A 23,745-nucleotide genomic window follows, 5' to 3' on the forward strand; every position below is an offset into this window, starting at 1 on the left:
TGTTAGGTAAGAAATATATATATATATATATATATATATATATTTTTTTTTTTTATAAGATCTAAAAGTTTTTTGAGTGAAAGCAGTGAATGTCTTTTTTTTTTTTTGTCACATTTGGGATGCAATTGTTGGCTGTTTTCAACAATGTACATCGAAAATAAAGACATTGATTGACTGAAAATGGTTCAATATTATATGAAATGTCATGTTTTCTCATGTATATTTATAATTGCTCTTTACCTAAAAATGTTTTAACCGATTACTCGATTAATTGATAGAATTTTCAGTCGATTACTCGATTACTAAAATATTCAATAGCTGCAGCCCTAATTCACACCAACCTGAAAGCTGGCATAACAAACTTTTTTGGTTTGGTCCAGACCAAATACGGCAGGTACGAATACGCCCTAAAATATACGATGGACCAGTGATCCTCAAACACCAGGCCGGGGACGAGTACCGGTCTGTGGCGCATTTGCCACCGCGTTGCAGACAAAAGTGAATGCACTGAGCGCATCATACCTCGTAGCGTACCGTATTGCTAAGGCCAAGAAACCTTTCATGATTGGAGATAACACATTATGCTTGCGAACAAGGATATTTGCCGTCAAGTTTTAGGAGAGGCCACTGTTAAAAAAGGTTGATTCAGCATACGATAAGTTAGATTTTCCCTGCACTTAATTTTTGTTTTAAGCTCTGTCTTGTTAGTTTATATTTACTGTCATATTCAGCCACACACTGCCGGTTCGATAAAAAAAGGCCCATGTCACACCGGTCCGTGGTGCAAAAAAGGGGATCATTGCCATAGACTATAGACCCTACCCACCGACGTCACAAAATCACGTGATCGCTGTATTGTTCCGCCCCATTGTCCGTCATTTTGTGTCTGTATTATCAATGGTCTCAATTGATCGAGCAATTTATAATGCATTTCATGGAAGACCCTGTGCTTTTGGATGCCGTAAACTCACTGGATGCGTTGCATAAAAGGCGTTATGTGGAAAAGCTTCAGTTTATCCATTCGCCAGATCCATATTTGATGCCTAAATCGATGTTTTTCGACCCGCTGTCTTCGCCGTCTTTGCCTGACATCTGCTAGCTACCCTGATATTTACAACTATCTTGTCTACACAAAATCAGCCTATTCCCACGAAAGTTTGAAAAACTTTAAGAGCTTGGAGGCTTATAAATACTTCGTTGCTGGTTGGGTGAAACAGGTCCTCGTCCACGAAAATTCGGCAGGAATCTATCTTGTGCTTGGAAAGGTGAGTTACGAAATTTTCAATTCAAAATCTTTTGTTCTTGCTAACATCCACTGTCAAGTCTAATGTATTTCATGTCATTTGTCAATGGAGCTAGGGCTTTTAATGTTTATATGGTTTAGCGATAGCACTCTCACTACATACATACGTGTATGTTGTCGCCGATTAGCCTAGCAATGATCTTAATTGTGGTTGTCAGCCCAAAACCCTCTAAATATATATTAAATGCATCTTACCAGATATAAAATGACTACTACATAATCTGTGGTAACCGTTTGGAGCCCAGTTTTCTCGTCGAATTGCAGCAGCCCATCTCGCTCTCCTCACCGGGTCTCTCGGAATGCGGTAGAACTTCAAGTCTCTCCGTCTATCTTCTCTGTTATTGCAACCGACCGCCACACACGTCTTCACCATTTTGATTATTAATGTTAACGAGCAGAAAAACACGCCGTAAATAGGAGGAATGTACGTAGCCGGAACAGGTAAACACGATGTGTTGACGGACAATTGGGCGGCACCAGTCAGGAGGGCGGAGTTGTGACGTCACGCGGGTAGGGTCTATACAGGAAACTATAACTGATGTGGCCTGCGACAAAAATGAGTGACACCACTTCGATAGCATAAATCAATGGGGGGGCAGGACAGTTAATTTATTAGGGTGCGTGTTGGCCAGAAGATGAGTACTTTTAGTGTGATGTAAAATGTCCTGTATGATAATACTGGTATTCAGTAAATGGCGGAAAACACTCAGGTGACTTGAAGTTCCGCTCTGAGACCCCCAATTTGGCCAACTTTCAAAACTGTTCGATATGCATGTGTGATACAGTAGATCATTGGAAAGCTTAAAATCTCAATTTTCTGGAGGAGGAAAAATTTTGAACAGGAGGGCATTTAAAAAAAAAAAATGTTTTTAAACAGCGAAACCCTATCTGGAGGTGAGAGCATGAAATAACAGAATTAATGACGCCATGACTTTAACGAGATATTATCGCGTACTTACCTTGTTTCATTCCAAAAATTCCATGTAGCATGTATCACTGAGTGTCAAGACACAGCTGTGAATGGCCACAGCTGGATTTTGGGGGGATTTTATGGGTGAAACATGGTAATATAACAAGGGTTGCGATGCAGAAATCGCAGACATCAAGGAGTGGTCGAGATTTTCATATATTTACCGCTTTTAAACGTTTTTTTCAATGTTTCTTTGTTTGGATCGATTATTTATCATCTAACATATTGGAGAAAATGCGAAAATGACCAAAAAAATACAATTAAGCGATAGTTATGAGGTAGATATCTGTGACTTTTTTTACAGACACCATTTTTTTCATTGTGACGTAATTTGTTTAAAAGTTTAAAATATACGAGTGAATAATTATTTAAAGTTTTTTTTTTTAACGAAATATTAGACATTAACTAATGATTCAAAGCTAAAAATTACATTTAGAACAATAAATATCATTAATTACCTTCGTTTTATGGCTGGGTTGAAACAAAAGCGGTTGCGCAACGTCTGTAAACGGGCGTTTCCAGAGTAAAACGGCCAAATTAAAAATACTTCAAGGCCTTAATGCGCCATCAATCTGCTATGGCAGCATATAGACATATTGTTCTATCAAACACAACAGTTGTTTTGGCTTAAAATACAGCAATTTCTTTTAAAGAGGGGGGCAAGAGCAGAAACTGCTTTTTCAGTCTTGTCTGTGTTTTCCGCCATATACATTTTAGCTTCCTTAATTAGTGGCTTCCACACTATTACATGCCATGCCAACCACCTCAACAAATAAATGCCTCTTGGGGAAGAATAACAGCTTGTTACAAAAGCTACACTAAAACCCAAGTGGGGAACAATTTGTTCCTTATCCAACTAAACTGCATAATTAGATATGAACCAAAAATAAATGTTGTTAATGTAATGTAAGTAACAATTCTCTGTCGACCGCTCAACAAATATCAGCATCTAGGTTCACCCTTACATTTGTACAAGTAAAAGACACCTGTCCGATAGAAGGCCGGGTCCTCTCTGAACTTGAGTAAATCAAGACCAATGGCCTTTAATTGAAGAAGTGGTATCAGCTCTAAAAATAGCCTACCTGGTACGGATAAAGCGTAACTCCTCCATTAGTTCTGCTCATGTGCTGATGACCTGCTGTGTTGTTACTGCTGTTTGTGCTGCTATTCCCTGGACTGTTTACTGCACTCACAGTTTGTTGATGGGTCAAAGCTGTTTTTCCAGAACTGGACGACCCGTTCCGTCTTTCCATCACGCCTCCGAGCCCCAGTGAGCTGGGTTTGGAGCCCAGTCTGTGCACTTGTTGGTTTAAGGGAGGACAGGAAGCCGTTTGTGCAGCAGAAGGGCTCCCATGACCAGGGGCGCAAGGTCCATGGCTGGGGCTCGGTGTCGCGATCTGGCCGGGATTCGGGGAAGGCGACGATGGGCGAGTGAGGTGCGAAACGGCCGCTGCGGATGACGAGGAGGGGAGAAATGAGGATGGCCATTCCCTGGAGCCCGACGCTCCTAAAGCTCCCTGGGATGCGTAGCGCCCGAGGAGAGGAGGAGGAGATGATGAGGGCGACAAATCCCACTGGTCCAGCGTGAGCACCATGCGGACAGCTTCCTGCTTGAGCTGAGTGAGGTGAGTGGCGCATACGTCACAGCGACTATCGCGTTCGTTCCACGCCCGTCGGGAACTGTTGGGGACTTGCAGCTTGTCATGGAGAAGCAAGGGAAAGGATGGATCCTGAGGGGGAAAGAGGGAAATACATAACGTTAGGTTTTGTATAGTAGAAAAATATTTAACTTAATATATTTCAATGCACCGATTTAGATGCAAACAGCATGAATTGAGTTCTAACTTTCCACTCAATGAAAGTATGAATAGTTGCCTTGCGCTTGCCCAAAATTAGCTGGGATAGACTCCAGTTCCTCAACAAACCTTGAACAAGATAAGCAATATTGAAAATGGACAGATTGATAGTCTTCTATTTTGTGCACTTGCATACATAATGTAAATTGGAATATTTCTATCTACAAAATGTCATGAAATATATTTTTACAAATCTTTACAAGAGGTTAATTGCTTAACCTTGCCAATCTCAAAAGGCAAAATAGGGAATAAAAAGAAAATAGAGATCATTAATGAAAACAATCATGAAATACATTCAGTCATTCAAATTACCACTTATCAAGTCATACTACATTTGCAAGACACTAATTAATAGTTGTTTGGAATATAAAACAATTCAAGACTAAAACAAAAATATCAGCTCCTGCTTTCAATATTTTTTGTCTGAACCCGATGATTAAAGTACGCAAACATGAAGGTCAGTATGAGAACTCAAAGGGTTGCTGCCTTTCGTTTTCCCACTTTACTTATGTACCTAGTATGGCATGTCATCAAATCACAGTCAGTTCCTAGGGCAACACTGCACAAAAAATGTCATAATAACCATAGAAACATAAATAGAACTGATTTTGACAGATAAACGCACCTCATTGCTCAGTTCAATGAGTAGTATATTTAATGACATCAATTTCCTACAGTACCGTATTGGCCAGAATATAAGACGGTGTTTTTTGCATTGAAATAAGACTGAAAAAGTGGGGGTCGTCTTATATTAGCGGTCTAGACATTATACCCATTTACAATGCTAGATGGCGCCAGATATCATTGAAGCGATGTTCTGTCATGACAGATCTCAGCTACTCTCAAGTTTAACCAGTTTGCATTATTTTATTGCAATGTTTTTCCTTATTCAGATTTGTTTCAAGACTACAGTTAGACTTTGATGGTTAATGCAGTTATTGCAATTTTGTTGTTTTATCACAATAGATTGGTTTATTTACATTTCAAAAACCAGAAGCCATTCATTTGCAAATGTGATTGCACTTTAGTTTACATATTTAAATGTTCAGATATTAAGATTTGAATGAGGCAAAATAACATGCGTTTTCTCACAAATATATTGTTATAATCACTTGTTTCAGATGTACTGTAATTATTTTCTGTATAAAAAATAATTTGGTGTTCAAAAAGTCTTTTTTCAAACTTGAGTCTTGAAAAAGACGGGGTCGTCTTATAATCAGGGCTGTCTTATATTCGGGCCATTACGGTATTTCTTTTCGTATGTTTATTCGTATGTGCAGTGTGTTGGCATTATGATGACTAGCAGTTAAATGGTCAAAATCGTTTGCCACGAAACTAGGTTCTTACTATGCTGTCATTTTTCTCTAAAGTTAGGAATGTTTCTCGAGAATTCAGTGATAATGCAGTCGCATTTTGCAACGAAGCACATTAGGAAGAACCCAGCATTTTTTTAGAAAGCTGTGCTGCATTGATGTTTATCTGTGCACTTAAGACAAAACAATGTCATTTAAAGATATGTTTGCATATTCAATGTTTTCATACAATTTCCTGCTAAAGTTTCACGTTGCATATTAATAGGGACTAAGTGCATTCAGTGTCATGTTTTCCATTAAGCTTTCAACATCGTATCCCGTGAAACTCTCACTTGACATCGTAAACTGCTGGTTTTGTTCAGAATTGGAAAAGTGTAAGCGTCATTATTAGTCTGGCATCATCAGTCTTATAATTCAGAGATCCTTAGAAAGTACCTTTAGATTTGAACACCGACGCCAAGTGAGTTAATATAAATTTAAAATAAAATAAATTAATACTACTACTAATAATAAACTTTACTGTGTGAATAACTTTGGTTTACAGGTTACAAAAAAAAAAAAAAACTAATTTTAAGTGCAATGACCATTAAATCCAAATCACTTGTTGCAGCACACTAGAGACATCATGATGAGACGGAACATGTCAGTACTTCATCATCAGCGAGACGCGGCAGAAGAAAATTAATCAAAGTGATGAACTCGCCGTTGAAGCCCGATCAATAAATGACCTATTGAGATTCACTTCTGTGAGCAACTCGCCAATACGCACATAATCTGTGCGGATCGTCGCTCATTCCCACTTGCGCACATCTATCAAAGTGACAGCTGATGAAGCGGTAAACCAGGCAAAAGGAGATCAGATAGTGAGTGACAAGAGCTTGTGGATTTCAGCCAGTAGGCCTCAGCCAAGGCAAATGTAAAAATCATCAATCAATCATCTTTGGTGGCGTTTTGGTATGGCAGACTGTCAATGTAATGCACTGTCTGACACTCTCAAGTGGGTATCTATTCGTATAAGGCATGACACAGTGTATCAATACACCTTCTGTGTCGGTGTGCGCACAAGGGAGCATTTCATCTGATGGTAAAATGAAGCCTCTCAGCCAGTGAACTGCCTGTGTCAACAAACCACAGGTATCCCCTCCCCCACTCCCACACACACACAAATACAAGATATGTGTTGGGATAGAAACCACCTTGTTACTGGGACAAACTGACAAAACACGAGTTTTAAACATTGACATACAAGCAGGCAAGCATCCAACACGCCTAATCCTGACTGGCATGACGCACAGCACATTCACTCATCCAGCATCTAGCGCTGACTAGTGCACAACAGCCTTGACGCAGAGATGCCCAAGATATGCTTGAATGAATCTCTTGACCTTACCCTGTTGGCTCAATAATCTGTCTGTAGATGTGCTAGATACGACAAACAAAACAAAGCACAAATAGTATCCATCCACATAAGTGCTTTAGTATTCTAGCAGTCCATCTATCCCTGTTTTTGTACTAATCAGCCTTTTCAGGGTCACCGCGGGGGCTGGAGTCTATCAGAGCTGACTCAGGGCAAAAGGGAGACTATATGCCAGTCAATCACAGGACCGTTTTGAAATGTGAATAAGGGATTGATTGTGTCAAAACTGACCCTACACACACTGCACACTTTAGGGGGTTTTCACCTACTGTATGTCAACAGCAAGAACCCTTTTTAAACTACTTTTTCGTTCAACTACAAGTTCCCTTAAGCCAAATTTACCTCTACAACCACAAGTTAATATAATTACAAGTTACTTTTGACAAATACTATAATAAACGGTCATGGTCTAAAACAAATATCAGAGACTTAATTACCGTAATTTCCCGAAGGCGCACCCGTGTATAACGCGCACCCCAAATTTACTTGTAAAAACTAAGGAAAGTTATTGTACCCGTGTATAATGCGCACCCTAATTTTAGCACCAATAAATAGAAGAATACAAGAAAACAGAGCTCGTGTACAGATACAGAAATGTCATTTAACTGACTGGTGAAACACAGCACAAACATAGCACAATGGTAGTACAAAACATTAACGTAAACTGACAATATGTACGGTAATAATATGATGTGATTACTTCTTGAACATACCAGAATCCAGGAGAAAACAAAACAGATGTGACTTTTCTTTTTTCTTTTAAAGGCTGCAGTATAACTTGCTCGTTTCATCATGATGAATAAATGTTTCCTCCATGGATTGATACGGTAAAATGAAAGTGAGAACGTAAGTCGGAAATCCGAGAGAGCTCATCGCTGTCGACATGACAGTAACAATAGGAACTATTGTTATTTGGGTTTGAGTTTCCCGAGGGACAGATATACGGACACAGGAAGTCTGTGTTGTTACGTTTGTTATGGTCCGAGTTGCAAAGCTGCAATAAACGTTGACTCAAATGAGTTCAAGAAACTAAATTCTGTGCTTTATGAGGAGTGAAAAAAGCAGAATTTAACACAGACGAAATCATTCGGCCGATCAGAGTGACGTATTACCGAAACAAAATGGTGACGTCATGTACCGTAATGGTCGGCAACGGATCGCCGCATACGTTTCTTTAACACAACATGGCCGTGTCAATTAAAAAAAAAAAAAAAAAAAGTTTTATATATATATATAGTGGGGAGAACAAGTATTTAATACGCTGCCAATGGGAAAACCCATTGGCAGTGTATCAAATATATATATGTATATGTAATATACAGTATATACTGTATATTTCTGTCTCCATCCATGTACCCGTATATAATGCGCACCATGATTTTACAAGTTGATTTTGAGGGGGAAAAAGTGTGCGTTATATTCGGGAAATTACGGTAGGTTAAATTAGGAATGGGAACCTCTTGGTACCTCACGATGCGATACGATTTGTGATACAAAGCTCGCGATAACGATGATCTGACGATATGGCGATACAACGATTATCGATACATTGGATAACATCCCTCCCACTTCAAACGGATTGAACGTCTATTAAGCCTGAAGGAGATATCGTTTAAACATCGCCATCGTGATGTGCGCATGCGCAATAGTCCCATCGCATTTTTTTTTTTAAATCCCACAAACTTCAGCTCTCACAGCCTTGCTTGCTCCCTCTCCCAGCTCTTTGTTCCTTAGTCACTGTGGCACTCGCTTATTAAAGTTAACGATGTTGATTGTCTTTGATTTTGCCACAGAAGCAGAAAACATCAAGAGGGGTTTTAATATCAAATTATTTTAACTCTAATAACATTTATCTTTTAAGAATTACAAGCCTTTCTATGCGTGGATCCATTTAAGATAATCTTCAATTCTTGTTGTTACTTTTCAGACATTTAACTTTAAAAAAAAAAAAAAAAAAAAAAAAAAAACATGAGACGCCACACAGGATGACGAAGAAAAATATGGCAAGAAAGTCGGAGTCCGCCTAAAAATGACAGCTAAAAATGTAAAAAAAAATAACATAAATCACAATGGAGGAACTTTGGTTTAACAGACACCAAGAACTACATTATACATATTAGTAATTACAATAAAAACAGAGAACAGGCATCTATTAATGTAACATATTAAGAGTTACCAAGATAAATATAAAAAACTTGTTTACCAAATTCTTGATTCCCTTCCAAATAACTACCAAATCCATTAAAGTCTTCATCTTTAATAATAATTCTGAACAACTGTCAACTCTGGAACTAAAGGGCACGCCGAGAGTGACCTTGCAGCTGATAGTATGAAAAAAACTAAATTCAAGGTCACTTTCACATTAGACGAAGAGAACCAGGGTCCTGTTGGAGAGCTACCTCGCAACAACACCTGCAAATGACTTGTTGAAAAGGTTCACTATTCACACTGCGCCAACAAAACTTTCCCAGTAGCGTCACGTGAACAAAAGGCACACTCATTGATTGGACAAATTTAGAAGAGGAAATATCCCCCTCCTGGGAGGGGAGGTTGCATGGAGCGTCACAGCAGCTGCACGTAATGTAGCCAGGGGTGAAAGTGGACCGGAACGAGCCGGATCTCCGTACCGGCATGAGTTTTCGACCCGGAACGCTGCTCCGACGGTACTTTGATCCCGAAAATATGACGGCAACTGTCAAAATCCTATGTGTGATGGTTTCTTTAACCCTTTAAGGTCTGGGCCTATTTTGTCTGATTTTGCATGCCTTTGAAGTTGCCTTTATATTTCAAAGAAAGAATAGTTTACGATGGCCTGGTTTGGTCCCTTTTTTTGTGACACCTTGAACTTTATGTCCAAACTGTTGTTTCCTTCACTGACCAATTATAAATCATCATTTTGGGCCCAAAAAGACCAAAAATTCCAAAATCGTTTTGTCAAAATTTTTAATATTGATGTCCAATTGACAACCAAACATGCGTAACGAACCGTTTTGAAACTTTGTAATATTTATTCAACATGTTAGGATGAACATTCAACCAAAAAAATTTAGAATAAATAGTCTTATATTTGACAATTCAACATAAACAACAGGTATAGCCATAGGCGTTTTTTGCCTTTATACATGCTCTAGTCAAAACAGGTTATATACAGCAGACCAAACAGTGAAGAACAGTGAAAAAATATACCATCTAGCACAAAAAGTGTTTAGAGGCCATCTCTTAATGAGTTTAGGTATTGCGGCCCATCACCTGATGAAAACTATGTACACACAATCAAGCTTCTTGAACACACATTTATATACACAAATTGAGAAGACTGATTGTGGGAAGAAAAAATATATATATAACATTGGGGAAAAAAGCATTTTCAAAAATATTTACAATAAACAAGTTAAATTTTTTTCAGACATGCCACTCCGAAAAGCAGTTTCGTCCTGGAATTAGACACAGGGCTACATCACACAGACCACACTTCCATGGGGTGTCGGTCCTCTTTCCACCCTTCCATTTTCATTTCACTTCACTTTCATTGTCACTATAAATGTACATGAAAAAAAGTCAGTATTTATGAAAATAATAAAGTATAAAATAAAAATATATACAGCAATAAATAATAATGGAAATCTATATGTATGACAATAGAAAGAATACCATAGCTGAATATGTGCTACATCCCTAATCTTCATATAGAAAGAAGAACACCACAATTATAAATTCCTGCCTTGGATACACGCAGTGCACGTACGACTTTGATCTGATATGCACATTTTATTATTATATACACAAACACACACTTGTATTGCATCAAAATTAACTTTGTCTTGCAATATCAAAAGAAACTTTTTCAGCATGAAAAAAAAAAAAAAAAAGAGTTTGCTTACCTCTGCTCGTCGATGGCGTCACCCACGTGTTCAAATCCGTCACTATCTTCACTCGAGGACTCTTCCGAAGAAGACGATGATGACGAATTTGGACCATCCTCTTCCTCAAGTTGATCAAAAAGCACAATTGCTTGCGCTAAATTTAATTTTCCGTTCATTCTCAAAGTCACACAAAGTCGCTGCTCGATCCAAACGGCCATCGCTCGCCACCTCGCTGCTTCAGAACACTCTTCCCTCTCGTTCGGTGGAACTTCGCACGGCAGTTATATTTATTTAAAAAAAACGCATTTTGTGCTTCCACTGTGACTTCGAAAGGGTTCGTTTGATTTGTGTTTTTTTCATGCAGCTTCCGTTTTGAAAAAGGACAAGAAATGATGGAAATATAGACATAAACAAATGATCCATACAGCGTTTTAATGTTTTTTTGAGAGGACAATAAAACTATAAAACTTAAATGAAAATATCTCACGTTTTAGTTGGTCGATTGACTTCAAATAATAACGAGAGTAAACCGCAACTTCTGCACTTTAAAACGAGACCAACCAACGGCATGTGGGTGACGTAATTAAAACGTGAGGGCGCTTCAAAGACGACGTGCGCTGAGGACGCGCCGGCGCGTCCTTCGACTCTCAAGGGTTAAAGTATTGTATTTTGTCAAATGATGCCCTCTGGTGGCGGAGTTGGGTGTGTCTGAACTCTTGGCTTTTATGACTGAGAAGCAGATGTTTCTGACATGGCTAAGGACAGCTACTTACTCTGGTTCGGCCCACTTGAAGCTGTACGTTTTTTCAGTTGATGTATGTTGGTGTTGGCATTTTTAGTTAAGTTTGGAGATACTGTTTGCTTGGTTATGTTTAGTGATTTGCTATGAGAGAAGTGTGAATACGTTAGCATTCGTAGCATCTAAGCTAGCGGAATTTATTATGCAGACTGGGCTGAATTGATTTACTAAATTTACATATTGATCGTACTGGAGGAACGTATGATCACCAGTTGTTTTGTGTAAAATGTTTGTTGTTAAGGAAAGAGTTGAAGAGGCTTGTTTATTTGATCTACTGGCCATCATTTATTTAGACTCATCAAGTTTCATTGTAAATTCTCACTGAACATAAAAGAAGTATGAATGAACATGTGTGGAACTATGTACTAAGTAAAAACAGGTGAAATAACTAAAAACATGTATCATATTCTTGTATCGTCGAAGTAGCTTCCTTTTGTGCCGATTACTTTTTGTACACTCTTGCTATTCTCTTGATGAGCTTCAAGAGGGAGTCACCTAGAATGGTATTTGACTTCACAGGTATGCCTTTTCAGGGTTGGTTAGTGGAATTTATTGCTTTATCAGTGAGCTAGGGACCTTCATTTGTGATGCATTGAATGAGATGTGTCTTTTGGCCTGTACTGCATGTTAGTTATATCCTTATAAAAAATAAAAGAAAAGAAAAAAGAACAAAAAGAAAAGTAAACATTTAAATTAGCTTCCATTTTAATGTATATTCAATATTCTTAACTAGTTAAAATTGAGGATTTGCATTTCGGAAATGTGGGGGGAAAATTAGACAAAGGTTGTGCTTACTTCTGTTTTTGTTGACTTATTTTGCAAATCATTGAAAAAATATTACGGTATTTTGAATGAAAATGATTTTTTGTTTGTATATGGTATAGGCAGGGCCGGCCCAGCCTATACGCAGACTATGCAGCTGCTTAGGGCCCCTGACCACTAGGGGGCCCCCAATCTGGCAATTGTTTAGTTTATATTCTATTTTGTTTACTACAGTTTGCTTTATTTGCTTTTGTGAGGTTTAATACTTTATTATAAGCTTAAAAAAATAAAAGTTCTTCCTTAACTTATTTCTTTCCTCTTTTAGAAAAAGGTTTGGCGCTATCTACTGTAAGTACTGACAATCATTTGGGGTGAGAATTTTGAAGTATGCAGTGCAAGAAAATCTGATTAGTGTACAAAATATGGACGTATGGGTTGGATTGCATGTATGGGTTTCACAGTACACTGTGACGAAATGGTGGGCCAAAAATATGGGCCCCTTTGCATTATTTTGCTTAGGGCCCCCAAATGGCCTGGGCCGGCCCTGGGTATAGGAATAACTGTGCCAAAAGCAGTTTTATCTGCATTTCAGTGGTTTGAGGAGGTTTAACCACCCCCCCCAAAAAAAAACAGGCTCCGTGGCGACCTTCTTGACAGGGAGTTCCGGCAAGAAATTCTAACCACTTTCACCCCTGAATGTAGCATAAGTCCACCCTGGTCCGCTTGTATTCAGAAGCAAAGCAGAGTGCGCTTAAAGCGGACCAAGACACACGATTTTTGAGCGAATCAGAGTTTGTTTGGTCCAAATTAGAGTTCGGATGCGCTTACACATTTCCAAAACAAAGTGGATTATGTGAGAAAAAGAACTCTGGTCCGTTTAATACAGACCAAACAGTGCTAGTGTGAAAGCTCCCTGACTCACAGGCCCAGCCAAACTTTTTTTTTTTTTTAAGTGCCATTTATAGTCTTGAAAGTACGCTTCATTGTAGTTTCAAACTCTTCTTCTCGTCACTTTTGAGTGAATGACTTATGAGACGTTACAGAAAAACTGTAACAAACATTTGCCTTTAGAAATAATGCCCTGTCAAAAAGTCTATAATGCTTTGTGATTTGAGTACAGTAAATTTTAGGAAAAATAAATGCCCACTGTCCTCCCAATATTTGCTAAATAGAAGGATTCCAACTAAAATCATGTTTGCCAAATGATTGCGGAAAAGGAGCTTTTAATCTCATTTGACTTCTTTCCCTGCTTCTATCAGCCAGGCACACACTGAAGAAGCAATAAGTGGACATGGTGTTCAGTGCTTGAAATGAGGGCTTCATTGTACTAAATTGGAGAGATTTGGGCAGTAGCCAAGCTCCTCATTGAAAAAGAACACAAGAGCTGTGGTTTCGGATGAGGAGGTTAGGAGTGTGTTTGGGGTGGAGGTGTTGTTCCGGGAGTGAGAAGCAGCAGGCATCCATTTTACTGAATTCTCTTATATGGAAGTGTACAGTTCCATATTACTTAACCCCAACTGCAGTATCGTGACATTTTTGTCCTTCTTCCTAATCGGATCAAGGCTTGTATAATCGAGAATTGCATTTGTCTGTATTAGTTATTTTCCCTTCCACGCCAATATTTAGTCACTTGCCTTTGTAACTTTATTATTTTACAAGTTTGACTGCATTCCATTGATCCAAACACAAAAAATTAAGCAATTATTATGTTACATAAGGACACAAGAACCAAGTCAATTTATGAAATGTCATTTAAAAGGATGTGGGCAATTTTTATTTTCTGCAGAAATTATGCCAAATTGGAGATACACTGCTGGGGAAAAGTATTGGCACCCCTGTAATTCTGTCAGATAATGCTCAATTTCTCCCAGAAAATGGTTGCAATTACAAATGCTTTGGTAGTTATGTCTTCATTTTTTTTGCTTCTAATGAAAAAACACAAAAGGGAATGGGGAAAAAATGGTTGCAATTACAAATGCTTTAGTAGAAATATCTTCATTGATTTTGATTGCAATGAAAAAATACAAAAGGGAATGGAAGAAAAAAATAAATCATTATAATTTTACACAAAACTCCAAAAATGGGCCAGGTATTGGCACCCTTTGAAAAATCATGTGATGCCTCTGTAAATTGTGTAATTAACAGCACCTGTTACTTACCTGTGGCACATTACAAGAGGTGGCAATAACTAAATCACACTTGCAGCCAGTTAAAATGGATTCAAGTTGACTCAACCTCTGTCCTGTGTCCTTATGTGTACCACTTTGAGCATGGAGAAAAGAAAGAAGAGCAAAGGACTGTCTGAGGACTTGAGAAGCAAAATTGTGAGGAAGCATGGGCAATCTCAAGGATACAAGTCCATCTCCAAAGACCTGAATGTTCCTGTGTCTTACCTGAGAAAGCCAAAACGTTTTGGATAAACGGTCTCTGGTCAGATGACACAAAAGTAGAGATTTTTGGGAAAAGGTATCAACATAGTGTTTAGAGGGGGGAAAAAACAAGGCCTACAAAGAAAAGAACACGGTCCCCACCGTCAAACATGGCGGAGATTCCCTGATGTTTTGGGGTTGCTTTGCTGCCTCTGGCACTGGACTGCTTGACCGTGTGCATGGCATTATGAAGTCTGAAGACTACCTACAAATTTTGCAGCATAATGTGAGAGAAAGTTGAGTCTCCCTCAGAGGTCATGGGTCTTCGAGCAGGACAATGGCGCAAAACACACTTCAAAAAGCACTAGAAAATGGTTTGCGAGAAAGCACTGTAGACTTCTAAAGAGGCCAGCAATGAATCCAGACCTGAATCCCATAGAACACCTGTGTAGATACCGGAAGCGGTTGTTTGCAGTTATTTTGTCTAAAGGTTGTGCTACCAAGTATTAGGCTGAGTGCGCCATACTTTTGTCCAGCCCATTTTTGGAGTTTTGTGTAAAATGATAATGTTTTAATTTTTTTTTTCATTCTCTTTTGTGTTTTTTCATTGCAAGCAAAATAAATGAAGATATTACAACCAAAGCATTTGTAATTGCAATCATTTTCTGGGAGAAAATGAGCATTATCTGACCGAATTACAAGGGTGCCAATACTGTTGGCCAGCAGTGTAATTATCGGTCTTATTAGACATATCAGAACATCCTGATAATGACTGCACTGCCTGTTCCTCCATTCCATGTCTGTCTTATAGCTATGCCAATACTCTGAGTTCATCAGTATTCCAAAAGCGACTCAGTCAGTCTCGGCACCAGATAGTCAATGTGTGAGCGTGATTCATTTCCTCCGACAAGGGCGGACAAACACGGTGCGTGCAGGACGTGAGCAAGTGACAGAAAGAATGTTGTGAGGCCGAAACGGCGAGCAGAACATTGACCTCAGCCACTTGTGGTTCGCTGACAATCAGTCCATGTGTGTGCGTGTCCGCCCAGACTTGGCACATAGGGATGCCATTACTGAAATTTGATGGGAGAAATCAAGTCAACTGTGTTAAACCCTCAATATATTTTCAGCACGTGTGAAGGCTGGAAGTACATCCAGCAGTTCGGGTACATAAACAGTCAATCAAAAACCCAACCCATACTGCTCACACATGTACTAACCTACAATTTGCAGAGAGATCACCGACCCACACTGCGAAGAGGGCCCTTGGGGCTCCATTTATTGCAACAGTATAGAGCGTCTGAAGCTCTCCTAAAATTCGTACAAGGTTGCCTCCACACGGTGATTCAAAGTACGAATGCCAATGTTCATAAGGTCATGTCTTTGCAAGCTAGAAAACCATTCCAGGCAGTGAATATTTACTGTGAAAATGCAGCCCTTATCCATTAACTCTCTTCTGCCACTTATTCTCAGCTCAAAGAAAGGAGAGACTTACAGGAAAATTCTAATTTATGAAGCAAACAGTGTGTGCGTGTGTCATTGTGTGCATGTGCACAATAAAATCTGTTCCAGAAGAGTGACCAAGGAAGGCAAACCTCTCTGTTTCCTCTCCAATACTCATTTAGCTCCTTTCATCTACTCGCTCACATACGCTCTATGATATGCACACATGAAGCCGTATTCCCCAGCAGGTCTGGGATCAGTGAATTCATGCAGAAGAGACGCAGACGGTCTCCTGCACCTGCACTCACAGAGCAAACACACACATGCATGCAAGGCAGAAGGTGGGAGTGTGAAGACAAGATAAAGAGAGGAGTGGGGAGTGGAAATGGAAACAGCAAAAATAGTGTGAAAATGCGATATTTTCAAGTAGGCTCGCCAGTGATCACATATGATATCATGAATGACATTGTGTTTATGTGTAAAGGATTGAGTGTGTAGTCTAGTGTGGAATCGAGGTCAATGACACAGGTTACAAATGGCATCTGATACACACCAAACACATGAAATGCACATGTCCACATGACAATGTGTTTATGTCTGTTTTAATGAGGCAATTATTAATGATTGTGTTTGGTAAGTGACCTGCACCCCCTCTAACGCTAGGGAGGTACAATGGTAACAAAAATCTTAATTAAATGGCAACAATATTCTTATTTACTTAAGTGCTGTCTTTCAGTGGTTGACAGTATTTCAAGTAGATAATGAAATAGATTGACATTTGACAGTATTTCGACAAAGTGTAGTTTGAAAACCGGGGAGAAAATGATAGTACAGTTTTGAGAAAATCAGGCAGCACGAGTCAGTGTGCTGCATGTCTACCTCACAATCTTGAAGTTCAAGGTTTCAATCTTTTGCTCTGCCCTTCAAGATTCATTGTCAAGATAATTGTGGAGACATGTGAATAGCTTACCGCACGAATGCTATTTTTAGACCGCAAGGCTGCTTGGCATCACCATCGTAAACCGGAAGGGGGTCAACATAGAAGCGCCCTCGCATAAAACCCATGTTAGTACTGCTTGTTTTCTGTCGGTAATCTTTCAAAAAAGAACATGCCGAGTAAACACTGCTGCTATGGAACTTGTAGAAACGACTCTAGACATTATGACATAGGAAGGAATTTTTCTTCATGTGTTTCCCAAATCTGAACAATGGATCAACTTGTGCTGACGTCCAAAAGACCAGTTTAACGCCAGCAGGGTGAAGCCATTCACCTTCACATGCAGTTAACATTTTGTTGGGGGCCATGGTCCTACATATGACAATGCTGATCCATTGCCTGCCAAAGCCTGCCCCGAAGAGGCTAGCCATTTTGATATTTTTACTTAATTTTTAGTGTGGAGTTTTGCCGTGCTGCGTCTGTCTGACAATGAATGAACTGAAAAAAATCAAAATTGTATCTGACTGCCACTGTTGTCACCTTTTCGGTTGTAAAAAAAAAAACAACTTTAGTAAGGGGGAAGTGTAAATGTAATTAACATTTGTTATTAAGGACAAAATTAAAAGTGTTCGTTGGCTGTCACTGAGTAGCATTTGCGATCGCTACACAAAAATAACACTATAAATCACCCCCAAGAACGGTCAGAGACGTAAGACAACCAGAGGATATGATATATAAGAAAGACGGGGTATATGGTGGTAAAGGATAGCTTGTTAAAACAGGAGGTCATTGTCAGTGGCGTAAGGCAATGCACACAAGAAAAAGGTGTCGATGATAAAGCCACCTCTGGATAAGGTCGTTTGTTTTTTCCCCGTCTTTTTCAGCCCTCGACACTCAAGCCATCTCTTTAACTGAACATTTGTATGTTCTTCCACTTCTTTAACAGTGAATTTGGCACCAGGGACATCTTTTTCGGACAGAATTTGTAGGTTTAGCTCAGTAAACATCTTGTTCGTACACTATTTACGTTCATCTAGCATGAGGGACAAACGCAAGCTTGACCCCCCCCTAGCAACAGTTGCTAACGACATGAATATTAATTAGCAAAGGTGACATGTTACGTGCGGTATGCTATTGGTTACCGATGTTGTTCTTATGGTCCATCCAATTGACTTCAGCCCAGACAGCAAGGTTTCAGTTCCCACTCAGCCATTCACTTTCACATTCAAACCATGACTGTCTATATATGGCATGTGACTGGCAACCAGTTGAGAGTGGTAACCCAAATGCCCAAAGTCAACTGGGATTGGGTCCAGCTCAGTAATCACCCTAATGAGGACAAGAGCTATAGAAATTGGATGGGTGGGTGTGAGAAAAGCACACAGAAGTACAACAAATCCACAAAGCAAACAGATTGGATATTTTCTAAGAATAACACGATTTGCTGCAAGCTGCAGTGATCAGCATCCAAGCAGATTTGGAGCGCTTTGACACTGCTTCCTTGGGAAATTATGCATATGTGGTCTGTATTAATTAAAAAAGAGAAATGTTACTGGGGGTGGGACATTAAATTCTCAATATTGTTTTTTTGTTTATTTGTTTATTTTATTTATTTATTTATTTTTGACATCATCCAAGACGAATTACTTTAACAATATGTCTAGCCTTGTGGATGTTGTACTTAGCCAAATAAAGCATTGCTACGGCTTTTAAGAAAAAGAATATAAGATCCTGTCACATTCTGTTGTCCTATTGGCTCTCTGCCTTGGTTACCCTCGGGTTAGTGGTATTGATTCCATTCGATCTTCTATCACAAACCCGTTTTGTTATTCCTCCTTTTCCGCAATCGCGTGTTTGTTTTGTTTGTATTTAATAAACCCTTGAATGCATCCCTCGGTTGTTGTCTGCTTTGAGGTCCAACTTTGCTTCTGCATTTGCAGACCTTAACAGATACAGCTTCTATTGGATATTAGATGTCAAAACAGGGGTGGAGGGGCATGTGATATGATTATTTTCAATAGGGGCCAAGCAGTTTGACATAATTGAAAACACTTATGACTCAGTATAAACACATTTGCAGAACTTCGTCATTTGGTTACACTTACCGTAACCAAAAAATGCCAATGATTTGAGTTGGTTAAAAGGCGGGACACTTTGACACTATGTGATTATGTACGAAAGCATGGTATTTGAGTGGAGTGTTAATTATAATGAATTTCTGTCAGTCATGTCTTGTCTCCTTTAAACAAGTGTGGATAGGGAACTATAGCGCCACAATGCATAACAGATGCAATGAGAAAGGCCAGAAACTCGACTTGAATTCTCCATAAGCAATTTATTTCCCTATGTGAAGTTGACATGTTCTTTTCATAACAAAGAAAAGATGCAGAGATGTTTGTGTTGTCATGGTGATGCAGAAAATTAATTAGCATGCGTAGCTAAGTTGCTTCGGGGAAATGTAAATAAGCTGCATTGTCATTCACTTGAGACTTTTGGTGTTTGCGCCTTCACGATTGGATGTTTGTTTGCCACAAAGCCTTCCCCAAATGGTCATTGGGGAATCAGTATGTTGGTCATCTTAACATGTCTTCAAACAAAAATTTAACTAAAGAGCTGTCTGAAGCTAATTACAGTTTGCTCGTGGAACGTGACCGAACCACCAAAAAGCAGCAATTCGACAGACTGCTCCAGCATATGATGTGGATCCAGACTCGGTTGCTGTTAACGGCCTACTATAAATCACGTTAAGTGTTTTCTACAATGCATCAACGTCCTCAAAAACACACATGCACCATGCGCACCACTGCCAGACTTTGAATTATGAGAGCTGTCTGCGCCCCCTAAGAATCCATGCAAGTCCTTCTTCGGTCAGGCAGGTTTTTGTGCATCCTTGTAGATGGTCGCAGCTTTAAGACTTGTCTTTGAATTGGTATGTGCAGTAAGCGGTGTCCAAGTCAAAGGCTGCAGTCTTTTGAAGCACTTTCGACGATGGCACTGATGACAAGCTTTGGCTCAGCAAAGGCTACTTTCATGCAGATTGGCAGCCATAATTTGTTGGGTACATTGGATACTATGGATTAACCTGGGTGAAGCTCTCGCCACAAAAAACAGGGTTTTCTGCAGTGAGAGCATTCCCAATGTGGGTGCAAAAATAGGACGGCTTGACCAGCGAATGTTTGTAGTGGAATAATAAACTGTAGAAATGGGTACACAATACTCAAAACAGATGTGCCACATGTAGAGATCACGTCAACCCTTCATGCCCAACTTCGAATGAACAGAATTTTGGAACACTTCCCATCTTTGTTTCAAGAGTCATTGTGATGACAGAAATTATCTCAAAACTTGTGAGTACTAAAGCTATATAAAGAGGATGATTGATAATGGCAACTTTTCACATACCTAAGGTGAACAATAGATTTTTGTGCTGCGAATCTACACCTAATTTTTCTCCAATTGTTGTTAATCTGTTTTCTGCAGTTATCTAAAATTATTATGATATTATACTTTGGATCTAAATATGTATATCCCTTGAGGTCACCATTATTGTACCACCTTAAAATCTACCTCATTCTTTTTCTATCCTTAAGCTTCTATGACATTGATGTATTGGTTGTTGTCTTAGGCAATCCATCTTCCTTGTCCCAAACCTGAGCAAACCGTCTCCCTTCCCCTATCACTCGTTCTCTCATCCATATGTTCATTCTTCCAGTATCTTTTCATCTCAAGGTTACAAAGGGATGCTCATGAGGGTGATCTGCCTGACAACTAGAGTTTATATGCAGTATAAGTACGTACCTCAAGTCTCAATATTCTGGCTTAAACAAATTTGAAATATGTTTGACCAACCTTTACGCTACCTTCAATACCTAAAATTCGTCTGCATTGTACAGGTGTCACTTAGGCTAGGTTCGTACCGCAGGTCTTAATGCACAAATCCGATTTTTTGTCATGTGTTTTTTTTTCTTTTCTCGAACTTCTTTTGTCTATTGATCCAGTTTAAGTATCACGCATGCGCACTAATTCGCAGTCCGAGACGCGCTGAGCAACAGAGCCGCATGCGCAGGAGCATCAAAACAAATGACTAAACATGACGCACACACTCACATACGGACAGTTTTCCCCGACTCCCGGCAGTGTAAGCAATCTTGAAATTTTGCTCATTTGGAGCGGAGAGAAAACTGAGGTTTCTCTTTTTTTTTTTTTAATTTGAGCTTTTGTATATATAGACACGATTTGATAATTCACAGCCACATCAAAAATAACAAATCAGTTAGTCTTTTTCATGGCACATTTGGTATAAGTGGGAGAAAGAAAAAAATAAATTAAAAAAATAGGTTGATAACAACACTTAGTCTCTGCCATAATTTCAAGGAAAAAACAGTTTAGTTTGGCTGTATCATGAGCAAGTCTTTGTCTATTTTACACAAACCATACACACGCACACACACACACACACGCACACACACAAAAACAAGATAATAATAGTAATGAAAATTTTAAAAAATAAATAAAATTCAAAGAAAACAAAAAGCAGAATTCAAGCATACTGTAGCACAATAGGTACGCATGAATGCTATGGTAAACAAAACTCGAAATTAAGAAGAAGGGCAGGGCATCTGGTTGCTATTCTGTGGAGATTATTAATCCATCCAATTTGGCTCTGAAGGGCTGCCAGGTTTCGTGAAAAATATTTTCTCTACCAGAAAGTGAGAGTCTTATCTTTTCTAACTTCAAGTGAGTCAGAACCTCTTTGGGCCAACTATTGTATGATGGAGGAAGTGCATGTTTCCACTTAAGCAAAATAAGACGTTTCGCTAATAGGGTCGTGAAAGCGATTAAATGGCGTGTTGGCGCGGATAGAGCAGGTGATAGGGGAGGGCACCCAAAAAGTGCAATAAATGGATCGTTCGCCAAGTTTGTGCCAGTCACATTTTCCAGAGTATCAAAAATCTGGCGCCAAAAAACAGAGAAGTTAGAACATGTCCAGAACATATTCGTATGGTTGGCAGGTGATTGTTTGCATCTATTACAGCTGTCAATGGTAGCGGGATAAATTTTTGCTTCTATTTCTCGCAAAACCGAGCATTCTCAGGCTTATCCTCAACACATTCTATTTTCTATGACTGTTGTTAAGCCTGCTACTTCCCCAAAAGCCATGTTCAAACTAGAAACTAACGCTATCTGCACCGCTACCGTAGCGCCTGTCTCTCTCGCTCTTTTCTGATGTAATTGCTACATGAATTCCGATTTGGGAGACTTTACAGTTCAGACCACTGCTACATTCTGGAAAAATGTGGCCCAAATCGGATTTAAACCACATACGAAAGTGACCCAGATCAGTTTTGAAATGGTCCACTTTATGCGACTTTTCCTGTTCAGATCGTCAAGTTAATACTTCACTCGAGTTGGAAAAACACAAAAAAATCGGATTCGTGCATTAAAACGAAAGTTACGTAGGAAACTAAGGTTCTATGAATGACCGCCAGAGCATTCTATCACTTAGAATCCTCGTGCCCATGCGAGAATGTTCTGTAGGGACTGGATCTCATTTGAGACTGGAAGTTATACCTTTGCCGGGGGTCAACCTGGGGTCACAGGTGACTTTGTTGGTATTATTAGTCGCACTGCGCATGCGCGAAGGGATCATTCAGTGCTTACAGCACCGCCTCTGGCAGTCAGTAGGGATGAAATAGAACATGCGGTATGAACCTAACCTTAGTCCTACTGGTAATTACTGTTTATTTGAAACAATACACACTTTCTTGTTCTAAAGTACTTATCCTCTTCAAAAATGCAATGCTTTGCCATCTATTTTAGCTGACATCATAAAAAAGGCTAAATACACCCTTAACTGTGTCAGTCCATTACATACAGTATATTCAGCATCTTAAAGCTTGGGTCAAGTTATGCCTTCTTCAACTTGTAAAATTGCTTAAATTAAAGATTTTTTTAAATGCAGTCAAAAGCAAAAACTTGCTCAGTGGTAGGATGGAAAGCCAAAATGTAGGGGGCGGGTGGTTGAAAATGGTGTATTTGTGTTGCAAAACACTTAATAAACATAACCCCCTCAGAGTGTGCACTTGGACCATCTTAACAGCCTCTTGAACTAATATGCCTTCCAAACAGTCAAGTCAGCGCCAACTACGTGTGCCTTTAGGCATCACATTCACACAGGAGCTTCCATTCATGCACAGGACCTCCTTAGAGCAACCACAGAGCACCACTGTTAATGCTGCTCCTCCGGGGATGACAGACACTCACTGAGACAACATGATTGGATTTACACAAACATTTGCTCAGGCATTGGGGCACAGATTGGTCATAGAAGAATTGATTAAATTCTGTTCCTATATCTACATCCATTCATCCTTCCAACCATCTAGAACTAACATTTTCTCCACAACAGAGCAACATGCATTGGGTGCAACATCCAACCCGCAGGCCTCAAGATCAAATGCTCATCTCCTGCATTCCAGGAAGATCTCATGATTCAGGTTTTGCGGAACATTTGATTCGATGTCCACTACAATGTTGAGCAAGTAGGAAGCGGGCATGAAAGGAATCCCTCAGGCAGCATAACTCTTTCTGATGTACAGTCAATAGTAGATAACAGTAAACAACAACAATAACAATTTCAGAATCTTTAAATCGAACCCACATGGGCTCCATCTGCTCAAGGTAATTGGAAAGTTGAACTGCTCAAGGCTATC

At 39.3% G+C, this 23,745-nt stretch overlaps 1 protein-coding gene across 4 annotated transcripts in view; it reads right to left on the reverse strand.

The window, feature by feature from the left end:
* kif26ba (kinesin family member 26Ba) overlaps nt 1-23,745 on the reverse strand; it is a 160,689-nt gene that overhangs the window by 108,736 nt on the left and 28,208 nt on the right. For 3 of the 4 annotated variants that reach the window (XM_057851369.1, XM_057851368.1, XM_057851367.1), the window contains exon 3: nt 3,356-4,003. In XM_057851369.1, the coding sequence (XP_057707352.1) occupies nt 3,356-4,003 (648 nt within the window). The remainder of the gene's footprint in view (nt 1-3,355; nt 4,004-23,745) is intronic. The other variant, XM_057851370.1, reaches the window with a different exon arrangement.

Source organism: Corythoichthys intestinalis, chromosome 1, assembly GCF_030265065.1.
Source record: "Corythoichthys intestinalis isolate RoL2023-P3 chromosome 1, ASM3026506v1, whole genome shotgun sequence".
Taxonomy (NCBI): Eukaryota; Metazoa; Chordata; class Actinopteri; order Syngnathiformes; family Syngnathidae; genus Corythoichthys; species Corythoichthys intestinalis.